The sequence below is a fragment of the Haemorhous mexicanus genome, chromosome 1, assembly GCF_027477595.1.
Source record: "Haemorhous mexicanus isolate bHaeMex1 chromosome 1, bHaeMex1.pri, whole genome shotgun sequence".
NCBI lineage: Eukaryota > Metazoa > Chordata > Aves > Passeriformes > Fringillidae > Haemorhous > Haemorhous mexicanus.
The window spans coordinates 155961374-155986653 of NC_082341.1; the positions used below are offsets into that span (position 1 = coordinate 155961374).

Genomic DNA, 25280 nt, shown 5'->3' on the forward strand with positions numbered 1-25280 from the left:
GTAAACAGTCTCTGGCAGGCAACAGAGAGAGAAAACTATACAGAGGAGAGACGAAGGAGTGTAAATTAAGATTTTATTCACATTCAATTATCGATAATAGAACGCCTTAAAATGTTGGTGATTTATAATTGTGGCTTCTCCAGAAGGTTTCTGTGGTATCGGCTTCCCTGGAAATGTCAAATTCTCCCTGGATTTCCATCCATATAACCTCAAAGGCGAGATTCCACGCCTGAATTTGCTAAGCTTTTTGAAGATGAAAGGCCGGGGAAAAGGCTAAAAAAAAAATTACAGTCAGCAATCCGGGGATACAAAGGGAAGGGATGCTGCAGGAAGTGGCCGTGTCTCCGAGGCTTGTGCTGGAAGGGAACAGATTTCTCCTCTTAAAGGAAAATAAGGGCTAATGGGCTTGACAGACTGACAGGCTCTGCTGGATCTTGGGACATCATATCCCTGCGCTTAGCCCTTCATGGGGATGTTTGGCTTTCCCCACAAGGAAGGGAAAATCTACAGCAGAGGTTGCAGAAGCAAATATTTGCCTGCCTATCAGTTGGCCAAGTTCATTTGAGGCGATGAGTTCATCCTGGTCCAGGATGAGATGTGCATATTTCTCTTGTCTTCCCCTCCTCTCTTCTTCCCTTTCTGTCAAAGCTACTAATTTGAGGGGAAAAAAAAAATCCAAATGTATCTCCACGTAAAATTGTGTAAAATTGTAAAGCGAAGCTTTTCTCTCCCCTTTACAAAGAAGAGCTGTGTTGGTTTGAAACAGAATCAAAAAGGCAATGTGAACAATGTTGTACCTGATATCAATCAAAAAAAAAGGGTTATAAAATAGCAATCTCTTGAAATCCATTCCAGAAAGCATCCTCTGTTTGTAGCTGTTTCATATAGGGTTTGTAAGCTGATGGGTAGGAACAACCCTTTTTTAGGATTCTTGTAAAATGTGAAAATTACTGGACATTATCATATTGAGCTGTGTTATTTGTACTTAACTGACATCCAGAATCCACTTTTAAGCAGAATACAGAGGGATTTGGTGTCAAATGCAAATCTGGAACAAAAAAAGACAGTTCCTATCTCAGAGAACACACGGTCTTGCTTTTATTCACAGCCTCTGATAACGTCGGGTGGTGCCAGTGGATGAATCGAGAGCAATCCGATAAAATCATGATAAAAGCCACTCTGTGCATGAGAGCTGTGGCTTGAAAGATGCTGGTGGTTATAAAAAGAGGAAAAAGAGAAAGCTTCATTGACCAGAAAGCCAAGTCCATGTTTCCCCATATAATTCAAAGCAAAGAAATTCTTGATTATGAACCTCCCCCTCCCCCAAATGCCTGAAGCCATATTTTTTTTTATCCATAGTCACTTTTAAAATCTATTTGCTCTCCCTTCTCTTCAGGAGCTACTGGAGTTTCTTCCCATCACTTTCTTGTTGAGTACATTGATTCACAGTTTTCAGCTCCCAGATGGGGGGAAAACTGGCTGAGTGAAACAGAGCGGCACCAATTTGCACCAGTGAAAGATTTGGCCTTGCTGAGTTGAAACAAAGAGGAGCTTGTCAGCTTTCCAGTCCATCTCCCTGGCACTCTGGGATTGTTCTTCATAATGCATTTGCCAGTTCTTTCCCCAGTTTAATTTTAAATGGCTTAAGCTGCCTGCATTTCCCTTGTGAGATTTCCCCACCAAGTAGTAGAGCTCACCATTATGAAATTCTTTCTAATCTAGGGGGTTTTTCTTTCTTTTTTTTTTTCCCTCCCTCCTGTCTGCTGGTAGTTATGTGCTCTTGGACAACTGTTCCCTCATGTTTGCAGTCCTTTCCCAGCCCCTGGCAGCCATGGTTTCACCCAGCTCTCACGGCTTAACTCTTTCACTCAGCCCTGTTTTTCTGGCAGGGCCACCATCCAAATTACCTTCCTCACATTTCATTTCCATGGCTGGGCTGCCAGGGACGTGGTGCTTTGCAAACCTTTTGAGCTGAGATTACTGCACTGTTTACTAACTACTCTGTCCCCCTGCCCTGTAAGGATCATGGCAATAGTTTGGATGTTTTGGAAATCAAATACATCCTGCTGAACCCAAGAAAGCACCAGGGTGGAATGTGTGTTCAGACTTCCAGTGGAAGGTGTCCCTGCCTGTTTCGGGGAGGTTGTGATTAAATGATCTTTAAGGTCCCTCCCCACTCAACCAACTCTATAATTCCACAATTCTTCTAAAGTGTTAACCATGGCCTTATCCTAAAGCTCATGCTTAAGAGCAGATTATTTCCATGTAGTACTTAAAATTAAGGCTTTGATCTTTGCTAAGTCAAAGCTTTTGAAGGAGCCTGCCCCCTCTAAAACAGTATTTCCATGTCCTGATCTCCATGACTTTTCCTTCCAGAGCCCGGTTTGGAATCGTCTCCCCTCTCCTTTCCTCTCTGCTCCCTGCTGCTCTCTCCGCCTGCCGCTCCTCTCACGTGTCCTCCTTTCCTCCTTTCTGCAGGTGATCTGCACGCTGGTGGCGGCTTTCTTGCACTTCTTCTTCCTCTCCTCTTTCTGCTGGGTGCTGACCGAGGCCTGGCAGTCCTACATGGCCGTGACGGGCCGGTTACGGAACCGCATCATCCGCAAGCGCTTCTTGTGTCTCGGATGGGGTGAGGAGCCGGGGGCTGCGGAGCAGAGAAGGGCCAGGCTGCAGGAGGGGCTGGTGCTCCTCAGGAGGCTTGGAAGAGGATGCTTGGAACTCTTACAGGGGTTTCAAGAAGGGCTGAAATGGTTAAAAATATATATCCATAAGTTGAGCCTCCTGCCCAGCACACCTGAAAATAGAGGAGTCGAGTTCAGGTTTCAGAGGGTGCTCCAGGAGTGGTTTCTCCTGGGGTTGGGTCTGTTTCTTGCTTTCTATTTTTCTCTCTCTGTCTCCCTCCGTGTTGGATGTGTTCTGTTGGTACATGATACCAGCCATGGGAGTCCTGGCCTGGATCAGCAGGACCAGGACAGGGATTGTCCCTCTGTGCTGGGCACTGCTGAGGCCATACCTCCAATTGTGGGGTTGGTTTTGGACTCCTCTCTATAAGAAAGTCATTGAGGTGCTGGAAAATGTCCAGAGATGGCAATGGAGCTGGGGAAGGGTCTGGAACCCCAGGAGCTACGGGGGTTCAGCCTGGGGAAAAGGAGGCTCAGAATGGACCCTCTCACTCTCCACAGCTCCCTGACAGGAGGGTGCAGCCAGAGAGGGCCAGGCTCTGCTCCTAGGTAAAAGTAATGGAGCAAGAAGAAACAGCTCCAGTTGCACCAGGCAAGGTTTCGATGGGATATTAAGGAAAATTTCATCACTGAAAGGATGGCCAGGAGCTGGAACAGGCTTCCCAAGGAAGTGGTGGAATCACCATCCCTGGAAGTGCTCAAAAACCCATGAAGCGATGGCATTTAGTGTTATGGTTTAGTAGTGGACCTGGTCGGACTCAGTGATCCTCGAGGTCTTTCCAACCTCAGTGATTTTATGGTTCTAAGATTCTGCAGAGCAACCTGGAGTGAAGCAAACTCTGAAATCCTGTCTCCATGGCAGCAGTGCCTTTCGGAGACAAATAAACTGCGAGACTGCTGCAGATGCTTGTAACTAATTTTTCCCCCTCTGCCTCTGCCGTATGTTTAATTTATTAGCCTTAAATGATGCATTCTGTAGTAGAAAACAAATACAAACCCATAAACCTGGGCTTTCAAAGTGATAACAAGGGTATGTTTGAAAGGAGAAGCGGCACAAAAAGTTGCTGAGAAGTGAGGAGGCAAAGGAAAGCAAGGAGTGTGGCTGAGCTCTATTAATGCTTCATTTTACTACTGAAGTCTCACAATTCACCCCAGGCAAGAGATTTCTGGTGCTTACCAAGCACCCTGATGTGATTTATTCTGGCACATCAAGAGCCGTCCTCGTTGCAGCGCCTTCATCCCTTTAAGTTTTCCCTCCTAAGCTTTTGCTTACAATAGAGAATAAATTGTGTTATTAAATCCAGGGTTTGCATGTTAGCAGGAGCAGAACCACAGCACCTGCAGAGGACAGGCTGCAGGAGCCTGGGTGTGCTCATGCATGTGTTTATACCTCCTTGGTGACTCCAGCTACATCAGGGATATCAAATGTAACGGACTAATAGCTTTCCTAGGTAATAAAAAGGGATTTTTTTCCCCTTGATTTGTAAAAGCTGGGACAGATGGGCGTGTTAGCCAAGGGAATTTTGGATGAGCAGCATTCACATTTGTAGTCTGTACAGATTAAAAAAAAAATTTAAAAAAATCCCCCTACATGTGTAGAAGCATAATTTGCACTGCTAGTAAAATGTAGTCAGCTCTGAGCTAGGATGCACTGCTGATAAATGATGCATAATAACCATTTGGAGTAGGTTAGGACAAGAAATGAAGAACACTCTTGCCTATTAAGGCAGCAAGGGAATTTTGGATATTTAGCATCCTGCTAGACTTCAGCTGTAGAGCTGGGATTAATGGCACTTGTAAGAGGAAAGAAGCTGAAAATATGTTTTAAAGAGCATAATCTGAAATAATTAGCACAATTCACTTTGTCATGGGCTGGTTCTCCCCCCTTTCTCCTCTTTGCACATTTGCATTTCTCTAAGCCCTCGTTCAAGATGTCTTTGCCAAGTTCTCAGCTGCTCTCAGCTGTAGCTCATTGAAGCTGCAGAGAATTTCAGCAGCAGGGAGGATTATTTTATATTTCTTTGGTCTCCTCTTGGATGTGCAACTTTGCAGTTCAATTTTAAAATTATTATTAATAATAATTATTAGTAATGATTCTTGTCCATGCTTGGACAATGCTCCCAAGTTCATGATGTGACTCTTTGGGTGATCCTGTGCAGGGTCAGGAGCTGAACTTGATGATCCTTGTGGAGCCTTCCAATTCAGGATATTCTCTGGTTTAGAGTAGACAGATAAATTGTTCCCTGGGAACAGCTCAGTCATCATATTTAGCCCCAATAAAGAAGAAATATTTTTGTCAGGATTTTTATGACCCTGTTATAGTTTCCACAGCTGGATTTTTAATGCTGCCATAGCTCAGCCTCTGAGTGGGTCTTCAGCTGTTTATAACAAGAATGGCTCTTGGGAATTATTAGCAAACATCTTCTCTAGTGGAACATGATTAACACATGGCCTGATTCTCCTGTGACCTGGAAGTACAAAATTCTTTGAAAGAGGTTCTGAATGGGTTTACTTGGAATTGTGAGTATTAAATTCCCTGTGGGCAGAAAGCCCCCAAAGCCTTGCTGGTACTGCCTGTACCAGACCAGGTGTATGGAACAGGCCAGTTAGGAATAAATGTCTTGATAATAATAAAAAATAGATTAAAATCTGATTTTTTTGGTGGGGATTTTTTGAATCTAATCCCATCTAACTTTGCTTAGACTGCTGACAGCTCTCCCAGGTCTGCACCTCATTATGATTCGCTTTGGCTGAACTACCATGACATAGCTGCCACCTGCAGTAGCTGCTCCTTGTCCAGACCCATTCCCAGCCCAAGCTGAGGCTTTTACCCAGCTTGGAATGAGCCAGTCCCTGGAGCTGCCAAGTTCACAGCCCCACTCTGGATTTCTGCATAATTACCACATTGGGGAGAAGCACTTTGCGAAGAACAAGTTGCTATTTTTGGCGGAGTCTTTGCCAAATTTCCTCTTTCCCAGGGTCTCTTGCACCAAGCTGTATTCCTGAAAATGTCCCCTCCCATGTGGTTTCTTCCCATGGGATGCTGTATGCATGGCACCCTAGGGAATGCAGCAGCCAGGATTGATCCAGATGAGGTGTGAAGGAGGCTGAGCGAGAGTCAGTGAGGGAAAAAATGAGAAAAAAAGAAATGGAAAGGAAAAAAAAGAAAGAAAAGAAAGGAAAGGAAAAAAAGGAAAGAAAAAAAGGAAAAAGGAAGGGAAAGGGAAAGGGAAAGGAGAAAGGAGAAAGGGATGGGATGGGAAGGGAAGGGAAGGGAAGGGAAGGGAAGGGAAGGGAAGGGAAGGGAAGGGAAGGGAAGGGAAGGGAAGGGAAGGGAAGGGAAGGGAAGGGAAGGGAAGGGAAGGGAAGGGAAGGGAAGGGAAGGGAAGGGAAGGGAAGGGAAGGGAAGGGAAGGGAAGGGAAGGGAAGGGAAGGGAAGGGAAGGGAAGGGAAGGGAAGGGAAGGGAAGGGAAGGGAAGGGAAGGGAAGGGAAGGGAAGGGAAGGGAAGGGAAGGGAAGGGAAGGGAAGGGAAGGGAAGGGAAGGGATGGGAAGGGAAGGGAAGGGAAGGGAAGGGAAGGGAAGGGAAGGGAAGGGAAGGGAAGGGAAGGGAAGGGAAGGGAAGGGAAGGGAAGGGAAGGGAAGGGAAGGGAAGGGAAGGGAAGGGAAGGGAAGGGAAGGGAAGGGAAGGGAAGGGAAGGGAAGGGAAGGGAAGGGAAGGGAAGGGAAGGGAAGGGAAGGGAAGGGAAGGGAAGGGAAGGGAAGGGAAGGGAAGGAAAAAGGAAAAGAAGTGAAATGAAATGAAATGAAATGAAATGAAATGAAATTAAAATAAATTAAATTAAATGAAAAAGGGAAGAAAAAGAAAAAGGAAAGGAAAGGGAAGGAAAACAGAAATTAATGTTAAAATAGACACTTTTTAAACCCACTGCATGTTGGGCTTGGGCTGCTGAAATGTGACCTGTACTTGGACATCTCATATGGGAAGAGAAGCACTTCCCTACAGGATAACCTTCAAATGCTCCATATTCCAGCCAGCTTGGCCCTGTGGCTCCCAGCTGTGCAGAGCCTCCCTATTAATCAGTCTTGGGATGATTTGTGTTGCTGAGGGACCCTTTCCCAGAGGAATGTTGTTTGGGAGCTATTCCTGCACATTCCTTGGATCTCCTGCAGTCACCTGCTGTGACCTCTGCAGCTCAGGAATTAGGGCCTTGTCAAGGGGCACTAATCCCAGCTGGCCACTGATCCTGCTGATTCTTAATGGGATATTCCCATCTTTAGTGTTGAGACAGCCTAATTCCTCCTGCCACAATGAAGAGGGCTATAAAAAGCCACATGGAGACCCCCAGAGCTGAAGAACCTGATGCTATGAGCTGATCTCCAGACATTTCTTTAGGGAAAGGGGAGAGCTGAACTTTGAACCTTCATCGATCCTGGAAGAGACATGAAACTCTTTCTCATTGTTGTTCAGAGGAATCTGCTCCATTACAGATCTTGGGGTACCTATGTGGGATAGGGAAGCTCAGGTTTAGTTTTCTTCTGTGTCTCATTTGGGGCAGGTTTGGACCTGGGTTATTCATGCTACTCTGAGTGCAAACAAAGCTCTTAATCTTTGGATTCTTGGAGTTGGGTTGTGGCTGAATATTCCAACTTCAGAGACACCATGAAGAACCTAAGAATAAAATAAATCAATTTTATACATCTGAATCTGCTGAAAGACCCTCCACAGCTGTTGAGACCACAGCAGGGCAGGAGCTGACTGCAGCTCGTGATATTTATTTAAATAACAGAGGCAGTTAAAGTTCTTGCTTTTGGTTCTGAGGGTCCTGAGCTCAGTCTCTGTCCCAGGCTGAAATGGATGGTGCTGGAATAACTCTGGGAAAAATGGGGAATGATGAGTGGGAGAAGGGCTGCACATGTGATGAAATGACCAATTTCCTCCTGTTTCATTTCCATAGGGCTCCCTGCCTTGGTGGTTGCCATTTCCGTGGGATTTACTAAAGCCAAGGGATACGGCACCGTGAACTAGTGAGTAAAGGATTCCCTTTTTCCCCTTCTTTTATCCTCCATCCTTTTTGTCAAAACCCAGCCACTGACCTACAGGAGGCAGGCTGGGAGCTAAATTTCCATGTGCAGGACAGTTCTTGCATCCCTGCCTCCTCAATCCATCATCTGACCAAGCTGGATTGTGTTCCTTTAAAAACAAGTTCCTAGGGACTAATTAGGTTTAACTGTTGTATTTGTGACATCACTTTGATCTAAATACCTTTTACTTAGAGCTTTTTAATGTATTTTTTAAGGGGATGAATGTGGAATATTTAAAGTTTAGGATGTTTAAAAATTAAAACCAGTAGTTTTTTTTTTTTAATCTGTTTTTGTGCTTGATTGGCTCCAAATTTTCAAAATTGCTCCGCTCACTTTTAGGCAGCAGAATGAGCCTGACTTGTGCAAACCAAGGTTTTGACAGCAGCCTGTGTTTGCCTCTTTTCCAAATTCCACAGATTTTGTCTTTAGTAAGCTTTTATGTGCTCATAATGGGGGAAGGAAAGCAGAAAAGGAATCATGGAAGAGGTAAAAAATGCATCACTCAGAGGTGAGCGTTGGTACGACTTTAAATGAAAAAGGAAAAAGGAGAAAATATTTTTTTCCTCTGTTGTGAAAAACCTTTGAAATTTCACGCACAGTGACAGTTCAGGGATAATATTTTATGTAGCAATAAGTCAGGCTCTTCCCTACTGCATCCCATAATTTTCCAGAGCCTTCCTGGGCAGGAGTTTGCAGCCCACATGGGCAATGTTTGGGACTGGAGCTGTTGATGTGGCCGGCAGCAGATGCAGCTCTGCTCATCCCACTGAGGAAATGTCATGTGGAACCTCCTGCTCTCCCTCAATTCCCACCACATCCTGCACACCCACGGCCAAATGGTCCAGGGTTTGCATTTTAATGGCAGGGGAGAATTAAAGCAGCACAGCAGTGTTTTCTGTTTGCTTTGCAACCTGAATTCCTGTACGGCAGAGGGCTCAGGATTGTGGATTTCTCGAGTGGAAATCCATATACGGAATTCCTGAAGTCTGTGCTGGCATCAGGATGCATTGGCTGTCCCACCTTCAGTGTGTCCTGGTGGAGAGGGACCCATTGGTTGTTGTTTGATTCAGGAGAGGACAAAACACAGCCTGGTTTGCAGAAACATCACCAAGATCCCAAATTAATTCCCTTTGGATTTTCCGTGGGTCAGCTGCTTCTGGCACTTTGCTCCAGGCACATCCATGAGAATTATTAATAATGAACAAGCCAAGGGAGATGGGAGAGAGGTCCTGGGTATTTCTGCTTCTCTTTTTTTGTTTATGGCTGGTGGGAATTGGTGCAACAAGCTTTGTGGCTCTGTCAAAAATGTTAAAGAGTTTTTTGGCCAACGTTGACCACACAAAAGTGCCTGGGCAGGGAAGGCAGGGATGTGCAGGAAAACACTCCCTGTTTTCTGCCCTGGACCACTGTGCCAGCATCTCCCACCCCACAGACTGCAGCCAGGAGGGTGTCAACATGTGACAAAACCTGCTGGGCTCCTGCTTTGCTCTCCAGCTGGCGCAGGGTGAGGTGGCCAAGAGGCTGGGCTGACTCTCCAGCATTCCCAGGGGTTGCCTGGTCACTCCAGCTTCCCTCCTTTGGCTGCCGGTGCTCTGGCTCCTTTCAGCCCTAAAGACTCTGTCACTCCTTGCATCCAAGGGCTGGATATCCAGCCAGGGGATGGAATGGGATCCTGTGCTCCCAGCTCTGCTGTCAGCATGTTTGTCACCAGAAACATCTGGTTTTGGTGGGGCTTTCACACCCCAGCAAGTCCAGTTTGACGAGTTTGGTTTCAGTGATCCTTGTGGGTCCTTTTCTGGGATATTCCATGGTTCTGTGGTCCCTCCTTTTGCCTCCTTTCCACATTTCTCAGTGTGGGGTGAAGCTACTGAATCCCACCGAAGTCATGACAAGGACAACAGTTCCTCTCAAGCTCAAAGATCCTGTCAGACATCCCCAACGCTGCCATCCTGTTGTAATTCCACACTTTGGTACCTTCCAGTACCTAAAAGACATACAAGGAGGCTGGAGAGGGACTTTCTCCAAGGGCTTGTAGTGACAGAAGGGAAGATGGCTTTGAGCTGAAGGAGGATAGATTTAGATGGGATATTTGGGAGAAATTCTTCCCTTTGGGGGTGGTGAGGCCCTGGCACAGGTTGCCCAGAGAAGCTGAGGCTGCCCCATCCCTGGAAGTGTCCAAAGCCAGCTTGGAGAGGGCTTGGAGCAGCCTGGGATTGTGGAAGGTGTCCCTGCCCATGGCAGGGGGATTGGACAAGATGATCTTTGAGGTCTCTTCCAACCCAAACCATTCCATGGTTCTCTGAATTCCTGCTGGAATTGGCTTTACCAAGAGCCAGAGTTAAACAGAGCTCACTTGCACTGAGTTCATGAGCGCTGATGCTGAATAAAATGGAGCATCTCTGTAATGAGAGTTACATTTACACTTCTGTGCATTTTAAAACATGGCACAAATATTGCTGTAGGCCCAGCTGGGCAGGGTGCCCCAACAGACTGGAGTTCATTCACACTCAGCCCTCTCTTCCTGCTCAGAAAGGCTTAAAAGCTCTGTTACTCTGCTGTGTGGGGAGGGCCTTGGTTTTACCTCTCCTCCAGAGCAAAGTCAGCACTGCAGGTCAGCAATCTCAGAGCTGAACTCCAAAACTTGAGATTTAGCTTGGATATTGGGAAGAAATTCTTCCCTGTGAGGGTGGGGAAGCCCTGGCACAGGTTGCCCAGAGAAGCTGTGGCTGCCCCATCCCTGGAAGTGTTCCAGGCCAGGTTGGACAGGGCTTGGAGCAGCCTGGGTTAGTGGAAGGTGTCCCTGCCCATGGCAGGGGGTTGGAATGAGATGATCTTGTCCTTTCAGCCCAGTTTTGTCTCCAGTGGGCAGTCACGGGGCATTTCAGGTGGGCACTGCAGACTTTTAAGGCCAAACTATTTCCAACTTGCAGAAGGAAGGAAAAGCTTTAATCACAGCACATTCCTCCCTGGGAAGGAGGGGACAAGAGCTGACGAGATAAACCACAAGGGACTTTTTAAAACCACACAGAGTCTTTTAAAGCATCTTCAACCTTACAATTTTTGATCCCAAGAGCAGTGCATGAGCTCCCTTGGTGGAGGTGGACGGGAGTCAAAGCAGGGCTCTGACATTTAAGTGAGCATAGAATTTAACACTCAACAGCAGGATTTTTTTTTTTTCTCATCCCACTCACAGTGATAAAAAAAACCTTTGATATCCATCTACAGGACATGGTCATGAGGGCATTTTGGGGACAGCTGCAAGTGTTGAAGGCCTTGCAGAATTAATGTTGGTGTTAAAGTCTCTCAGGGCAAAGCTGGTGGAAGGGGCAGGGTGTGAAATTTGTGATGTGTCTTGAGGCTGCATCTGTCAGTCCAGTTGGATCTTCAGGATGTGCCAAAGGTGGCCCAACCACACTGGAACAAACTCCATCAGGAGTCCTCAGCAGGATTTCACCCAGTTTGGTCCTGGTTTTTTTATTGTACATGGGATGAAGCTTTTCTCTAACAATGAAAACACAGCTGGGGAGCAGGACAGGGGTCTGTCCCACCAGGAATTGCCCTGTCAAAAGCTTGGCTGTGTCTCCAAACTCTAATGCAGAGAGATCAGAGCCTGTGGTGAGTTTAGGGAGCTTGTAGTATGTTTAATATTTACCATTCAGCTGGCCAGACTGCACTGAGTCATGAGTTGAGGAGGGAGAGAGAGGTTCAGATTAAAAATTGAATATGTGCTGCAGGATTTGGGGTGTGTCTGTTGTTCTGTGAGTGGTGATTCCCAGCAGCCCTTCACTCAGCCTTTATTACTCAGGACACTCCAGCAAGGGGATTTTTCCTTTCTCTTGTCTGAACTGCATTTGAAAGGACATTTTGCTGTTGTTTGGAGCATGCTGGGGCAGGGCAGAGGCTGCACTTCCAGTCTCAAAGAAAGTCTGAGGGGTACCAGAGGTCTAAAGGACCTGCCACTGATCACCTCCTTAGATTAGGCTGAGTGCCTGAATAATAACTCTGCTTTTAGCTGCTGCTCCAGGGACTGCCTCTGGACCTCTAAAGCTTCACAAACAACCTCCTAAAGCTTGAAGTGAATAATTGAGGTTGTGCCACTGGTGGTGGGAGCTCGCATCCTTCCCCACCAGAGAGCTCATCAGAAGTTTTCTGAGAGCACAGCGTGCACACAGCAAATTTCCCAGGGTCCTGGAGTGTCACTGCATCAGGGCTTTTGTGACCCACAGGTATCTCAGCAGCTCCTGGGTTAATCTCTGGATAAGCACTGGTGGGCCAGCCCTGATTCCTGACAGTAATCTCAGTTTTACAGAATGTTCTGTTGGTGCTGCCTCATCTTACACAGGATGGAGGTGAGAGCTGTGCCTGGCAAGGTGGACAGTGTGAAAAAAGGGCTCAGTGGAAGCCAGCCCTTCCCAGGACCAGGTCAAAAGCCACCACCTCCCATCTGTGTCGTGGCAGAGTCACAAAAAGATCAGATGGTTTGCAAAAAAAGGGGGTTTTTTTTGTGCTGAACACAAGAGCTGCTGTCAGTCAAGGAAACACTGCTTAGGAATTGTTAAACCATTCACTTCCTCCCTTCCAGTGATAATTTTATTTTAAAAATCACTGAAGAGATCCCTTGGAAAGTACAAGGGAACCTCTTAGCAAAATGCAAATATTTCTGTGCCTCGTAGGCACGAGGCTAAAAGCATCTCCACTCGGCTGGGTTTGCTGTCAGTTCTGTCTCTCAGATATCCCTTCACCCTTTCCTTTCCCTTGCTGGCAGCCAGCACCTCGGACAGCCTCAGAAATGCTTTGAAGTGCTGTGGCAGGGAGGTCAGGCAGTCAGGAGGGATCAGGGCTGGTGCTCGGTGATGTGTGAGCTCACCTTCACAATTCCTGGTGCTCCTGGGGGAGCAGGGGCTGCCAGGGACCCTGCAGGAATGGGAACCCTCTGTGCACCAAGTCCTCATCACTAATTGCAGTGCAGGACTGTCACATTTCTTCATCTGAGCCACCAGCTGGAAGAGACACTGAGAAAAAACATCTCAAAAATCAGGATAGAGTGTTTCATGGAAAGGTTTGGACAAGGACTGGGATTTGGGAGCCCTCCTCTTGCATTTTGGGAGACCTCCACTCATTTCAGAGCTCCAGAGCTTCCTCTTTACTCCCTCCCTCCTCAGGTCATTATTCATTTTTTTATTACAGTTGCTCAGACAGCTTGTGACAGAGCAACTTGCTATCAGGAAGAAATCAGAATTGATTAAATTAGCACATTACAGGTTTAATTTAGACATAAACAAGATTCAGACCTTGGAGAAAACCAGAATATCCTACTTTTAATTCTCAGTTTTAAATACTTCCATTTTTTGGGTGGCCTTTTCAGAAATGTTCTTTGTTTTGGGGTGAAAAAAAAAATTAACATTTTTTTGCAACTAAGATTTAATTTAAAAAAAATATGAGGCTGATCAACAAAGATTAAATGTTTCCAGGAAGACTTTTTTTTCTTTTTTTTTCCCTGGGAGCATCAGTTTGCTCCTGATGCAGGATGAAAGCATCTTGCTGAGGGCAGGGCAGGTGAATTACTGCAGGGTGAGCTGAGTTAAGAGCTTGGAGAAAGTTCCCTCTCCATTGTGGTTTCCTGCTCTTCTCCTGTGCTGAGTGCACGCTCGTTTCCTGCTGAAACAGGATTACTCCATCCCACATTTTCTCCAGGGTTCTGCCCTGTTAAAGCATGCAAACTTTCCCAGGGGCTGCTGACACACCTCTAAATTCCCATCCTCTCCTGCCCTAGAGCACTTAATTTGTGTGTCCATGGCCTGAATTGCTGGATTCTCCAAAAAAAAAAAAAAAAAAGAAATTTCAGCTCCAGTGCTGCTGTGAATGTTCATGGCTATCACAGAGCCTGAGGGGTTTTTTTGTCCAAGCACCTGCTCAAGCAGGGTCACCTGGAGGTGACCCAGGGCTGTGCCCAGGTGGCTTCTGAATGTCTCCAAGGATGGAGATTTCACAAGTGAAAGGGGAAAAAGCTTTTCCTTCCTGACTTTACAGTCAGACCTGAAAAACAGAAACTCAGTGAATGGTTTGGGTTGGAAGGGACCTTCCAGATCATCTCATTCCAACCCCCTGCCCTGACTGGGACACCTCCCACTATCCCAGGTTGCTCCAAGCCCCATCCAGCCTGGCCTTGGACACTTCCAGGGCCTTATCCAAGAGGCCTCAAACGAGAGCTCCCTCAGTTTGAGAAGGCACCAGGCAGTTCAGGAGCCCAAATTCCACATCTGCTCAGTGCAGAAGGGAGATGTCCTTCTCAGGTGATGTGGTGTGAGGGAGAAGGAACAAGCTGGTTTGCAGAAGAGGCACCACACACCTCACATTCAGCTTATTGCATAAGAAATTCCACTCAGGGAATGCTGTGAGTTCCCACCTTGCTGCTGTGTTGTTGAATTTCCCCATGGAGGCAATCTCAAGAAATGTCCTGCACCCCTGGAAGACACAGGGATCAGCAAAAGAGCAGAGGAAAATTTCCACTCTTTCCACTCTTTCCCCCATGTAAGTAGGACAAGAGCATCATCTTGCCAGCCAAATGCTGCAGCTGCTCCCAGGACCTGGTCTGAAACAGAGCACTCTCCTTAATTTTGCATGAATTCCCCTGCCAAATGTCATCCTGCGGGCAGGTCCCCAGGCAGAGGAGCCTTTATGCAACTTCAGGAGAGATGGGAAGCAAAACTTGTTTGATTGAAAGTCTGACAATTTTTTTATTTTATTTTATTTTTTGCCATGGGGCGTCACCTCCCAGGCTGAACTCTGGCAGGCAAAGGGAAGAAGCCAGCGTGTGCCTGTTGGGGACATTTGCCACTGGGTCACTTTCTCTTCTCTCTTCATTTTCCAGCTGCTGGCTGTCATTAGAGGGAGGACTCCTCTATGCCTTCGTGGGACCGGCGGCTGCTGTCGTTTTGGTATTTAAGCTTGTCTGAAAGATTTCTTTTTTTCTCCTCTATATCTTATAGCAATTTCCTTGTTCTTTCAACCCAAGAATGCCCCTCTTTATTTCCACTTGTGTTTCAAAGAGCTTCCTCCTTCAGGAATAACCAGCAAAGCCAACAATTTGGGATGGGGTTGATTCTGAATTGTAATGTGCCTCGGCTCTCAGCCTTGCCCCTCTGTCCTCACTGGAGCCCCCTAACATCTGATTTATGCTTTACCTTGGTTTTGCTGTGTCTGGATGGAAGTGCAGGATGATGGTGGAAAACTCTGACATTGTCTCCTTCAGAAAATGCCGTTCCTGGTGGTTTTCAGACCAGGCTGTGCCCTCACAACCAGCTTTTGTTCCTGGTCCATCCCAGGCCAGTGCATGTGAGCAGATTTCCTTGTTTGAAATTGAAGTTAAAATCTTCAAATCAATGCTGAGGGGATCCCTTCTGACCCTTAAAATGTCAGGTTTGCCTTGAATTCAAAGAGATGGCAGGGTTAAAGTGGGCATTCCTAAACTCCAGCTCCTTCATGGGGAGTCCATTCTTCTGTCCCATCACCCCTGGCTTCAACACAGCCCCAACACCAACCTTGGCCAGTTATAATTTGAATTTAAGATGTCACTTGAGGTGACATTCCTTCCCTGCTACTCAGGCCTCGCTGCCCATGAGAAACCTCAGGGCTGAAAGAATCTGAGAACTGCTGCACCTCCAGGAAATCCCTCCTGCAGCAATTCCTGGTGGGTTTAAAACCACATTTGAGCCCTCACATCTTTCTGCAGTTTCTCTCCAGCCATGTTTTATCCAGTGGAGGAGCTTTATGCCCTCTGATGCTCTGGAGAGCCCCACAGGAATGGGGTTGTTGACACTCCCAATTCCTTTTGCAGTTCAGGCTTTTGTTTTGTGCAGTGCCTGGGGGATGAAATGCCCTGCAGCAGGAGCTTACAGGAGAATAACTCCACAAAAGCTCGGGCTGCCTCTGTTCTCAGCGTTGTCACTGCACATCAAACCACCCTTGGTGCCATCATTTCATCAGAGAAAAGCCAGCAGTGGCCCCTGCTCTGCAAGAAATCAAAACTGGTATGAGCTGAGGTCTTTCATGTGGGGTTGTGACACAGTGATTCGGAGGGAGGAAGCTTTGGTAGTGCCCAGAGTCACTCTGCTGCCTCAAACCACCTCACTTTTGTTGTGCCAACAACAAGGGAGGTGATCTTTCCCTTTTTCCTCTTTTAAAGTGTGAGGAAAGCACAGGAGCATGCTTCCATTTGGCAGCTCAGATTTCCCTCATCATCAAGCAGAGGAAATGAGGTGTCCTCACAGAGGGGTCAGCACATCCAAATGGTGGTTCCTGCAGCTGATATTTGGTGGTGAATCATCTCTGGGGGTGTCTGGCCCTGATCAGCACCAAGAGAGAGTCCACACGCCTCGTTTAGACTCCCTGACTCATTCTTGGCCAAAGTGACAAATGAGTATTGCCCTGGTAGAGCCACTAAAGAGCTTGGGGAAGAAGAAGAAGAGCATGGAAAGCCTTTTTATAAATGGGAGTCTGCAAAGAGATGAGCTCAAAAAGTTGATAATACTCTGAAGGTGGTTGGCCTGCAGCTTCAGCAATGTTCATAACTCACAGTCAGGCCACTGACACGGAACAGCTGCAGGTTTGAAGGATAAAGGTTTGACCTTTATTCCTAAAAATCCTGATCTACCTTAAACACAGAGCTGTTGGAAGCAGTTTTGCCTGCCCAGCTGACGTGGAGCAGCCTGGTGGCAGTTGTGTGCAGGCTGAAGGCAGGGGGAGGCTCGTGGAACAAAGTGAGGATGGGGTCAGCAGTGGTCAGGTAGTGGTCATCTCCAGGAATTTCTGACTTGAGGCTTTGCTTCTGGAAGTTGTCTCAAAGATAAAGTAAAGCTACTCTGCATGTTATTGGAAGAATATCCATGTGGTATCCCTGACTTAGGAAAGAACTGGAGCCAGGATCAGAGCAGGGTGTTGATTGTGGTGATCAATATACTGGATTAATTGATTGATTGATTGATTAAAACCAGAGCAGAACTGCTCTTTGTTGTCTCCCCTGCTCCTTAGGAGCGAGGATGCACACTTTGGCCAGCCCTAGGAGAGATCCAGCCACACTTCAACCCTACCTTTCCTCCTGCCTGGCTGCACCTTAAGGAAAAACCTTTTTGGATCCTTCACAGTGAAGGATCAGTGATTTCAAAGTGCTCCCTCTCTTTCCAGGCTCATACCCAGGCTTTGATTTCCTGCTGATCCTTGGCTGTGTCACTGTGCCTGACTTGCCAGTGTTGTTTCTCTGAATCAATACCATGGTGAACTCTAGAAATGGGCTCAGCTGCCCACTGACCCAGCAGCTGATGCACACAAAAATAACTGCAATTTCTGAGATTTTCTGTGAATTCTAGCTGTGGGCTCCACATCAGTGAGCTGGTGAAACCAGCAGAAAGATTGATCCTTGTTTTGAGGGTGATTTAGGCAGTAAGGCAGAGGCTTGGTCCCTTCCTTTGGGTCAGGTGACTCCTTGGATCTCCTAAAATCACAAACACGTAAAGTCACATGTATTTATCTCTGAATTTGGCCTTGAAACATTTCCCTGCAAGCCCCACATGCAAAACAGCATCCACCACATGTTCCTGCCACCAGCAGCTGTTCCACTGGCAGCAAAGCCAGGAGAATGTCTCCTTTTTCCACCATCATGACCTCCTCCACGCAGGGGTGGGGCTGGTGGGTCACTAACGTGTTGGGGATGGGGTTTGTACAGCAGATGCAGCTGGCAGCAGTGGATGCAGCTGGAAAGGCACAGGGAGGAGTTTGGGGTCACTCTGCAGCATCTCAGCTCTGTCCAGCCTGTGTTTCACTGTGGAGTTTTGTTTCTGATGGACACAGACATCCCTGCTCTCACCCCGAGGAAAACGGACTGCATGGAATTGTATCACCCACTGATTTTTGGGGGAATTCTCTGTGCTGTGCCATCTGCAGTATCTCCCAAGACTCCCCACCAGAGCAGATGTTGTTTCTACTTGCTCCAGCACCCCTCCACCTCTTATTTTGAGAGCAGCAGTGGTGTTTCACCAGGAAAGATCTGTGACTCGTTGTCTGCATTCTCTTAATGCTGCTTCTAACTCCAAAGTTGCTTTGGGAAGCAGCCAACGTCAATCCACTGCTCTTCTCTGTAAAGTCTCGATTTGGATTAGCCCAAAAAATTGTTGTTGTGCCTGGAGTTTGCCTTGCTGGACCTCAGGCAGTGTTGGGGTTCAAGCAGCCCTGCAGCAACCTGAGAAATTCTGTCTCTCCTGCTTCATGGAGACCTGGTTGAGGGTTGAACTTGATGATCTTGGGGGTCTTTTCCAATTTTAACGATTCTCCAGCCTCCTTGATCTGCTGCCAGCTGCATTCTGCTGTCCTGAACTCACTGATGCATGGCCAGGGGAGGTGGGACAGTGGAGGACAGGGGACACAAGGGGTGGTGGCCTGCAGAGGTGTGACCTGGCTTTGGGAGAAACCCTTCTGTGTTACCGAGCTTGACCTGACCCACTTGAGAACAAAACTTGTGTGTTGTTTCTCTTTTGACAGGTGAACATGGTTATTGGCATTCTGGTTTTTAACAAACTTGTATCCAAAGATGGAATAACAGATAAGAAACTGAAGGAACGGGCAGGGTATGCCTTATCAATACATCTAAGTAAAGAGTGAAAATAAAAACCAAAAATACCCAAGGTTGTGATCAATAACCAGGCAAGGGGTGAAAAAAGAGATTGGGGATGCAAACGAAAAAAAAGCAAAACCAGATTTAAACAAAATGAAAGAAAAAAACCCACACTTGATTTAATGTCTTTGCACTGTCATTCAGTGCAGCAGGACACAAAAATCCAAGAAGCAGCCCTGTGTTGCTGTGGAGGAAGGATAAAAGTTCATCTCTTTGTTAAAATGGCTTCAGCCAAGGCTGGTACATCCTCCTAGAAATGAGGGAGAGCACAGTGGCTCTTGTCACTAACTCCTGGGGACAGCAGAGAGAGACTCAGCACTGCTGAGTGTGGCACATGGCAAGAGCTGGGGGACAGAGGGGTCGTGTCTGAGGGCTGGCAGGTGTCTCAGGGACAGCAGAGGTGTGTGATGGAAGGGAATGGGTTCTGGAGGTCTGGCAGGGAGCAGAGCAGCAGATGGATGCAGTAGGAGAGGTGAGTTAAGAACCTCTGCTGTGAGAAAAAATTCTGCTGCCACCTAAGGTTCTTTATCTTCTCCACAGCCTCCATTCCTGAATCCAGAGGGTTTATGTTACCTGTTTTCCTTTGGAGTATAAATCCAAGATTGGACTCCACATTTCTCCCCTCCCTGGTGTCTCCCCGGCCTTTGCCCAGGGCAGCAGCTCCCAGGCAGGGCTCTCTCTTGCTTTACTCCCAAACTTTTGGCAGTGGCTATTTTGCCCCTGCCAGCACCCCTAGCAAGATGAGAGCCCCTCTCCTCTCCATTTCCAGGAACAAACCTGCAGTCTGCTCAGATTTTATCCCTGGGCAAGGGACAGAATGGCAATCTGAGTCTCCTCAGATGCTCAGGTCAGATGTGTGTTCCTTTCCCCTGCCTTTTTGGCTTCTTGCTGCAGTCAGAGAAGCTCTGTCCTTACCTGCTGCTGGGAAGGTCAGGGATCTCTGCTCCCAGTTGTCCACTGCAGGAATTTGATTTAGCACCGTGGGTAACAGCTGTGTTCTGGAAGGAAGAAGCTGTTCACAAAGGAATGAGGAGAGCAAAAGCTGTTCTGGTTCCTCTGCATGGAGGCAGAGCTTGAAACCTTTGGAGGCTGGTGGAGAAAGCACAGGATGCATGGATGTATCCTGTCTGTCAAAGTGGAGGGAGAAGGGGTCTCCAGTGAGTCTCAGAGGGCAGGGGTGGATAATATGGATGAGGTTCAGTATTCCTGACACTGGTTTTTAGTTGAGTGGTGGAGAAAAAACCCAGGGTAGAGGCAAATTCTTATCCAGCACCTCAAATCCTGTGTTCAGTTTTGGGCCCCTCACTCCAGGAAAGACCTTGAGGGGCTGGAGCATGTCCAGAGGAGGGAACAGAGCTGGGGAAGGGTCTGGAACACCAGGAGCAGCTGAGGCAGCTGGGGAGGCTCAGCCTGGAGAAAAGGAGGCTCAGGTGAGACCTCATCACTCTCTACAGCTCCCTGAAATAGGGAGTGGTGTGGTGAGGGCTGGAATCTACTCCCAAGTAACAAGTGACAGGACAAGGGGAAATGGCCTCAAGCTGTACCAGGGGAGGTCCAGGTTGGATATTTGGAAAAATTTAATCCGTGAAAGGATGACCAGGCTTTGGAACAGGCTGCCTGGGGAAGTGGTGGAGTCACCATCCCTGGAAGTACTCCAGAAACAAATGGACCTGGGACTTTGTGATAGAGTTTAGTGCCAAGGAGGGGTTTGGTCAAAGGTTAGACTTGATCTTGGAGGTCTTTTTCAACCTTAACAGTTTTGTGAGAAACACAGGGACCTGTTTAGGTTCATGGTTTATCAGCAGTGTTGACTCAACCAAGCCTTGGGGTCCCTGGGTGCAGCAAAGGGGAATTTTGGTGCCTGAACAGTGCCATGGCCATAAAACAAGGGGAGATTTGGGTGATCAGATATACCAGCTGCTGCTGGGTGAAAAAATATGTGAAGAAGTGACCTTGGTGCATTGCTTGGAGCAGCTGCTAACAAACGTGTTTCATTCTGGATGATGCCTACTTGACAAAGAGAGAACTCAAAAAAAAACCACCCAGGCTGCCAGGCAGGGTCTGGAGCAGGGTAATTGCACTTGAAAGTCAGTGCTGCAATAAGTGGTTTATTGGATTAGCAAAGCAGCAAGTTGCTGCCTCTCAGTCCGTCCCTTTCTAATCCAAACTGCACACGGAGTGACCTTATTTAATGCACAGCAGCTGGTTATTGATCACACTCAGAGTTGGGCTTTAAAAACAAAACCTGCGAGGCAACAAAACAAACAAACAAAAAAAACAAAACCAAAAAAAGTCATTTTTCTGATGTTCTTTGTTTTTTTCTTTCTTTTCTCTTTTTTCCCCCTTCTTTCGTGTCCGTGTGTGTGTGTGCAGCACTTTTAAGCCTTTTCTGTGCTCAGTGGTTTTGTTCTCCCTTCCCAAGTGCCCTTGCTGAGAGTGTGGGAGCACTTTTGAGAGCCCTGGTGCCCCTTTCCCTTTAGTTCTCTGCTTCTGGCCTGGGCTTGGGAACCGTGTTGGAAGGTAGATTTGAAGAAAATCAGAATGAGTAATGGCCTTGGAGATGTTTGGACCTGAGGAGATGGTCTAAAGAAATGTTCTGTTTCCTTTAGCAGAGGCAAGAAGTATGGTTCAGTGTTGCAAAAACAAAAGGGTGGGGAAAATAAAAAATCCCCCAAAAATAGGAAAAAGAAAAAGAGCTGTTGGATGTTAAGAGGAGCCCAGCACGGACACCACAGATTGGTTGTCACAAATTCATCAGTGCCAACAGTTCTCATGAAATAATACCTGAGACACAGGAATTCTGCCCTGTACTTAGCAGTGGAAATAGCTGTGATTATTGTTGTCACATCTGTCAGAAAATGCAGATTTTCTAGTGGCAGTGATTTTAGAGGTGGATCACAAAACCAGGCTGTAGAGAAAGGGGTGTGAATACCTGGAGAGCTGGAGAAAAGCCAAAACCTGTCTGGGAATGGAGAAAACCATCCCAGAAAACAGTCTCTGTTAGTGGCCAACTCCACCACCAGTGTTTGAGCTCTCTTGAAGGGATTGCTACCAAAAAATGAATGTTTTAATGTCAGGAGCCTTTAAAATGAATTTCAAATGTATTCAGACAGCATTTATTCCACATTTGTGTGCTCACACAGGCAGGGAGGAAGAATGAGACCATCGGGGATATTCACCAGGGCTAATTTTAGCTGAGTTTAATCACTCTGGGCTTCTTCTGCCACTCCTGAGGAGAGACAGGAGCCTTGTCCCCCCTTAGAGGACTTCTTCTTTTACCTCTGTTGATCACAGAAACCACCCAAGAGGAGTTTGCCCCAAAACCTTGTGTGAAATACTCTCACCTGTGCAGGTGTTCTGATGGGGTGGAACACAGCTGGGCTGTCAGAGCCCAGAGGGGAGAGAGTGATTAGGGAGGTGATAACTCCACTGGGACAGGAAGGGATTGGGATTGCCCTTCCTCTGGGAATGGTTCCTGTTGGAAGCATGCTCCTGCTCTTCAGGCTGTGGATGGTGGAAAGCACTGCTCAGTAAAAGGTAGCAAAGCCCAGGCTCCAGTGAACACACCAGATGAGCCCATGAGTTGTTTGTGGATATTTAGGAAGCAAAAAAAGCTAAATTAAATGAAGGCATTATTCACTGTGATTATTTAATTAGCTTCCCTTTCATATGCACAGGCACCAATCTAAACCTGCTACGGAAATTCAATATATTAACAACCTCATGCCCCCAACCAGAAGGAATTAGGAGATAAATGTACCCACATCAGTGCCCACTGCTTGCAACTTTCTGCATAAACACACCCAACAGCAGCTACAGTTGTGTGTTTACAGTGGTCTCCTGGCCAGTTCTCTGTGATTCAATGTCATCCATGTTTTTTCTGGTACAGTTTCCCATCAAATTCCTCAAGTCAATCTACTTTTTTTCTTTTTGCTGCCTATCTCTGCCTCTCTCTGTCTCTCTGCTTATCTGTTCTTTGTGGCTTATAGATTTGGGGATAAGCTGTCGTATTATTTTTATTTTTTAAGGGTCGTGCACCTAATGCCTCTCCAGACCCGCTTGATCTTGTTCAGCCATTGTCCTCACAGGATTTACCCCATCCTTCCTGGAAGATATTTATCTGTGGACACAGCAGCTAATTTCCTCTGTGTCTGAGAGCTTCTGTGGGATGCCTTAGTCATTATTCTGGACAGGAATGATGACTTATGTCCGCGTAATTAATGAAAAGATCAATCAATAGCCACTTGAAAGGGGGCTGCTGGGCCCACTGCTGCTGCTGTGTTGGTGCTCCTCAGGATGTCTTTTTGCAGTGAGACTGAACAGAGAGCCACCAAAGCTAAGAAATCTCTCTCCCAGGCAGGGCAGGGCTGTAAAACCCCTCCTGGTTGGGGCAAACCTCCCTCAGCAGCATCCCCGCCACACACCCAGGGATGACAGACCCTGTGCTGTTCTCTGGCCGTGATTTCGTGTCTTCTCTGATGCCAGGCACAGCAGGAAGGTCTGGGGGATGTTTTGCAGACTCCTTCCCGTTTTCCAAGCCAGATCTGACGTGGGTGTGGATCTGTGCAGAGCGGGAAAAGCACACAGCCAGTAAATTCTGGAAGAAATGGGGCCAGTGCCAAGCTAATGTGGCTTCTGGGCTCCTGAAAAGGAGCGGAATGGGGGGTGGTTCCCACACATCAGCTGCTAAAAATCCCAGGGGTGTGCTTTAGCAGATCCCCTCCTACCAGCAGCCCTCAGTGGGCTGTTTCTATGGCTGGTCCCATCCAGAAAAAAAAAAAGTGGGAGCAGCAGGTGGGAATAATTCTCAGGGTTTATCCCAAAGATGTTTTTGTCTCCAGAACAGGATGTGAGAGGAGGAATGTCTCAGAAGCAGTCAGCCAGTCGGGTTCCTTTCAGGGCAGGTTAGGGGGCTAAGGAGACACCCAAGCTCAGGATGAACTTCAGGATGTCAAAGAGCCCCATCGTGCATCAGGGAGGGAACCAAAAAAACCAAAAAGTGGCCTCTGACCAAAAACCAAAGAGTGGCCTCTGTCCTGGTCTCACCAGCTCCCAGTCAGAGAAGATAAGTGACTTATCCCTTGCATTGCTTTAGGACAGCAGATAAGCAGGCACAGCCCCCACAGCCCTACTTCTTGCCTTCTACTGCACAACCCTGCCACCTTTTTTGTTTTGGAGCAAAAAGGCCAGGAGGGAAAAGAGCAATTTCTCAAAAAAACCCCAAAAAACAAACGAAAAGAAGGAGTTGGAGACTGGGAGAGCAGTACTGGTTTCTCTTCCTTGGGTGCCAAAGAGACACCCTGAATCTGGCAAGACTTTCACCAACACAGTTCCACCCTCTCCAGCAGCACCAACAAATCTGAGTTGTCCATTTCCCCCCATTCCCCGCATCTGGAGTGGTACAGATGAGAGAGTTTTAATTCCTGCCTGTCTTTCATTTCTCTTCCCGAACTGGGTATGGTTGGTTGGCTCCCTTTTCTCCTTCCTTTCTTTTTGGCTTCTCTTTCCCTTTCCTTTCGACGTTTGTGCTCATGAGCGAAGTGTTTTGTTTTGTTTCAGTCTTTTGGTTTTAATTGCAGTCAGATGGCAGTGCCCCTTTACGGCATGACGCTCAAATGTTCCAAGTGTGGAGTAGTTTCTTCTGCTGAAGTTTCGGCCACAGCCACCAGTAACGCCATGTTAGTTCCTCTAATTTCAACTTCTTTTCTTTCTTTCTTTCTCTCCACTTTCTTTTTTTTTTTCCTCCTTTTTTTTTCTTTTCATTTTTATTTTCGCTTTTCAGTTCCTTTTTTTATTTCCCTCTTCCATTTCCCTGCACTCACCAGCCCATGTTTGTTTTCTCCCCCCATGTCCCTGCCCACCTCCCTGACATCCCCCAGCTCTCCCCGACCTCATTCTGTGGGCCATGAGTAGAGCAGGGCTCCTGCAACACCCCTGGAGCTGATGGGCTGGATCCTGAAAAGAACTTTTTTGACATGCCTAGATTTAAGATTTAAGCATGTGACCAGCCCATGGAAGACAAAGGGACTCTGCATTTGTTGCAAGCCATGTTTAATTTGTTTAATTTGTTTAATGCCCCGTTCTTTGAGTTCCAGACTTAAAGCTGTGATTCCCAGTAATTCTGGTGGTAGACAGGGACTCCAAAATCCAGCTTTGTCAGCCACTTGAGCACCTGCTTGAGTGTTTTCCTCCAGAGGCTGCAGAGCACTGAGTGTGGTTTAAGTGACTTGGTGAATCACTTCTAAGCGGGTTTTTTCTCCTCTTCTGAAATGCTGAAGTCAAGTTTAATACCTCGTAGGCCTGCAGGTCTGATTTGATAAGTGTTGACTGCCTCTTTTGGACCCCTGAAAGCACTTGGAATTAATTCTCAAAATGTTAAAGCATTTCATAGCTCTGAGTTACAAAAGTCAAATGCTGTTAAATCTCTTCTTAGATGATGCTGGAGTTAGCTTAAAAAAAAAAAAAAAGAAAAGAAAAAATAATTCCAGAGCTTTGTTCTGCTGGAGAAATTGCTATTTATGTGGTTGGCTTTTTTCACAAAGGTTAAAGTTGGAGGGAGAGTCATGAGGGAAGGTTTGTCTTTCTTCCTTCCCCTTTGGAAATTTTATTATCTGTATCACATCCAAGTGATGCTACACTTTGGTTTTGATGTCTAAATTAGTACATGCAAAACGTGTGAGGGAAACAGTCTCAGATCATTTGCAGTTTGAAAATTCCTACCTTTAATTAATCTAAACTAAAAGAGGCAGCCGATTGCCAGATCTCAAAATGTAGAAAGATAAAAGAAAATCAACTCAAGAGCACCTGGAAGGTGTCCCTGCTCACAGCAGGGGGTTGGAATGAGACGTT

At 46.9% G+C, this 25280-nt stretch overlaps 1 protein-coding gene across 1 annotated transcript in view; it reads left to right on the forward strand.

Annotated features, from left to right (window-relative positions):
• The window catches only part of ADGRB1 (adhesion G protein-coupled receptor B1), a 203952-nt gene that overhangs the window by 145637 nt on the left and 33035 nt on the right, over positions 1-25280 (forward strand). Inside the window, 4 exon segments of the mRNA XM_059867849.1 lie at positions 2479-2629; positions 7639-7708; positions 14637-14703; positions 18299-18384. Of these exon segments, the coding sequence (XP_059723832.1) occupies positions 2479-2629; positions 7639-7708; positions 14637-14703; positions 18299-18384 (374 nt within the window).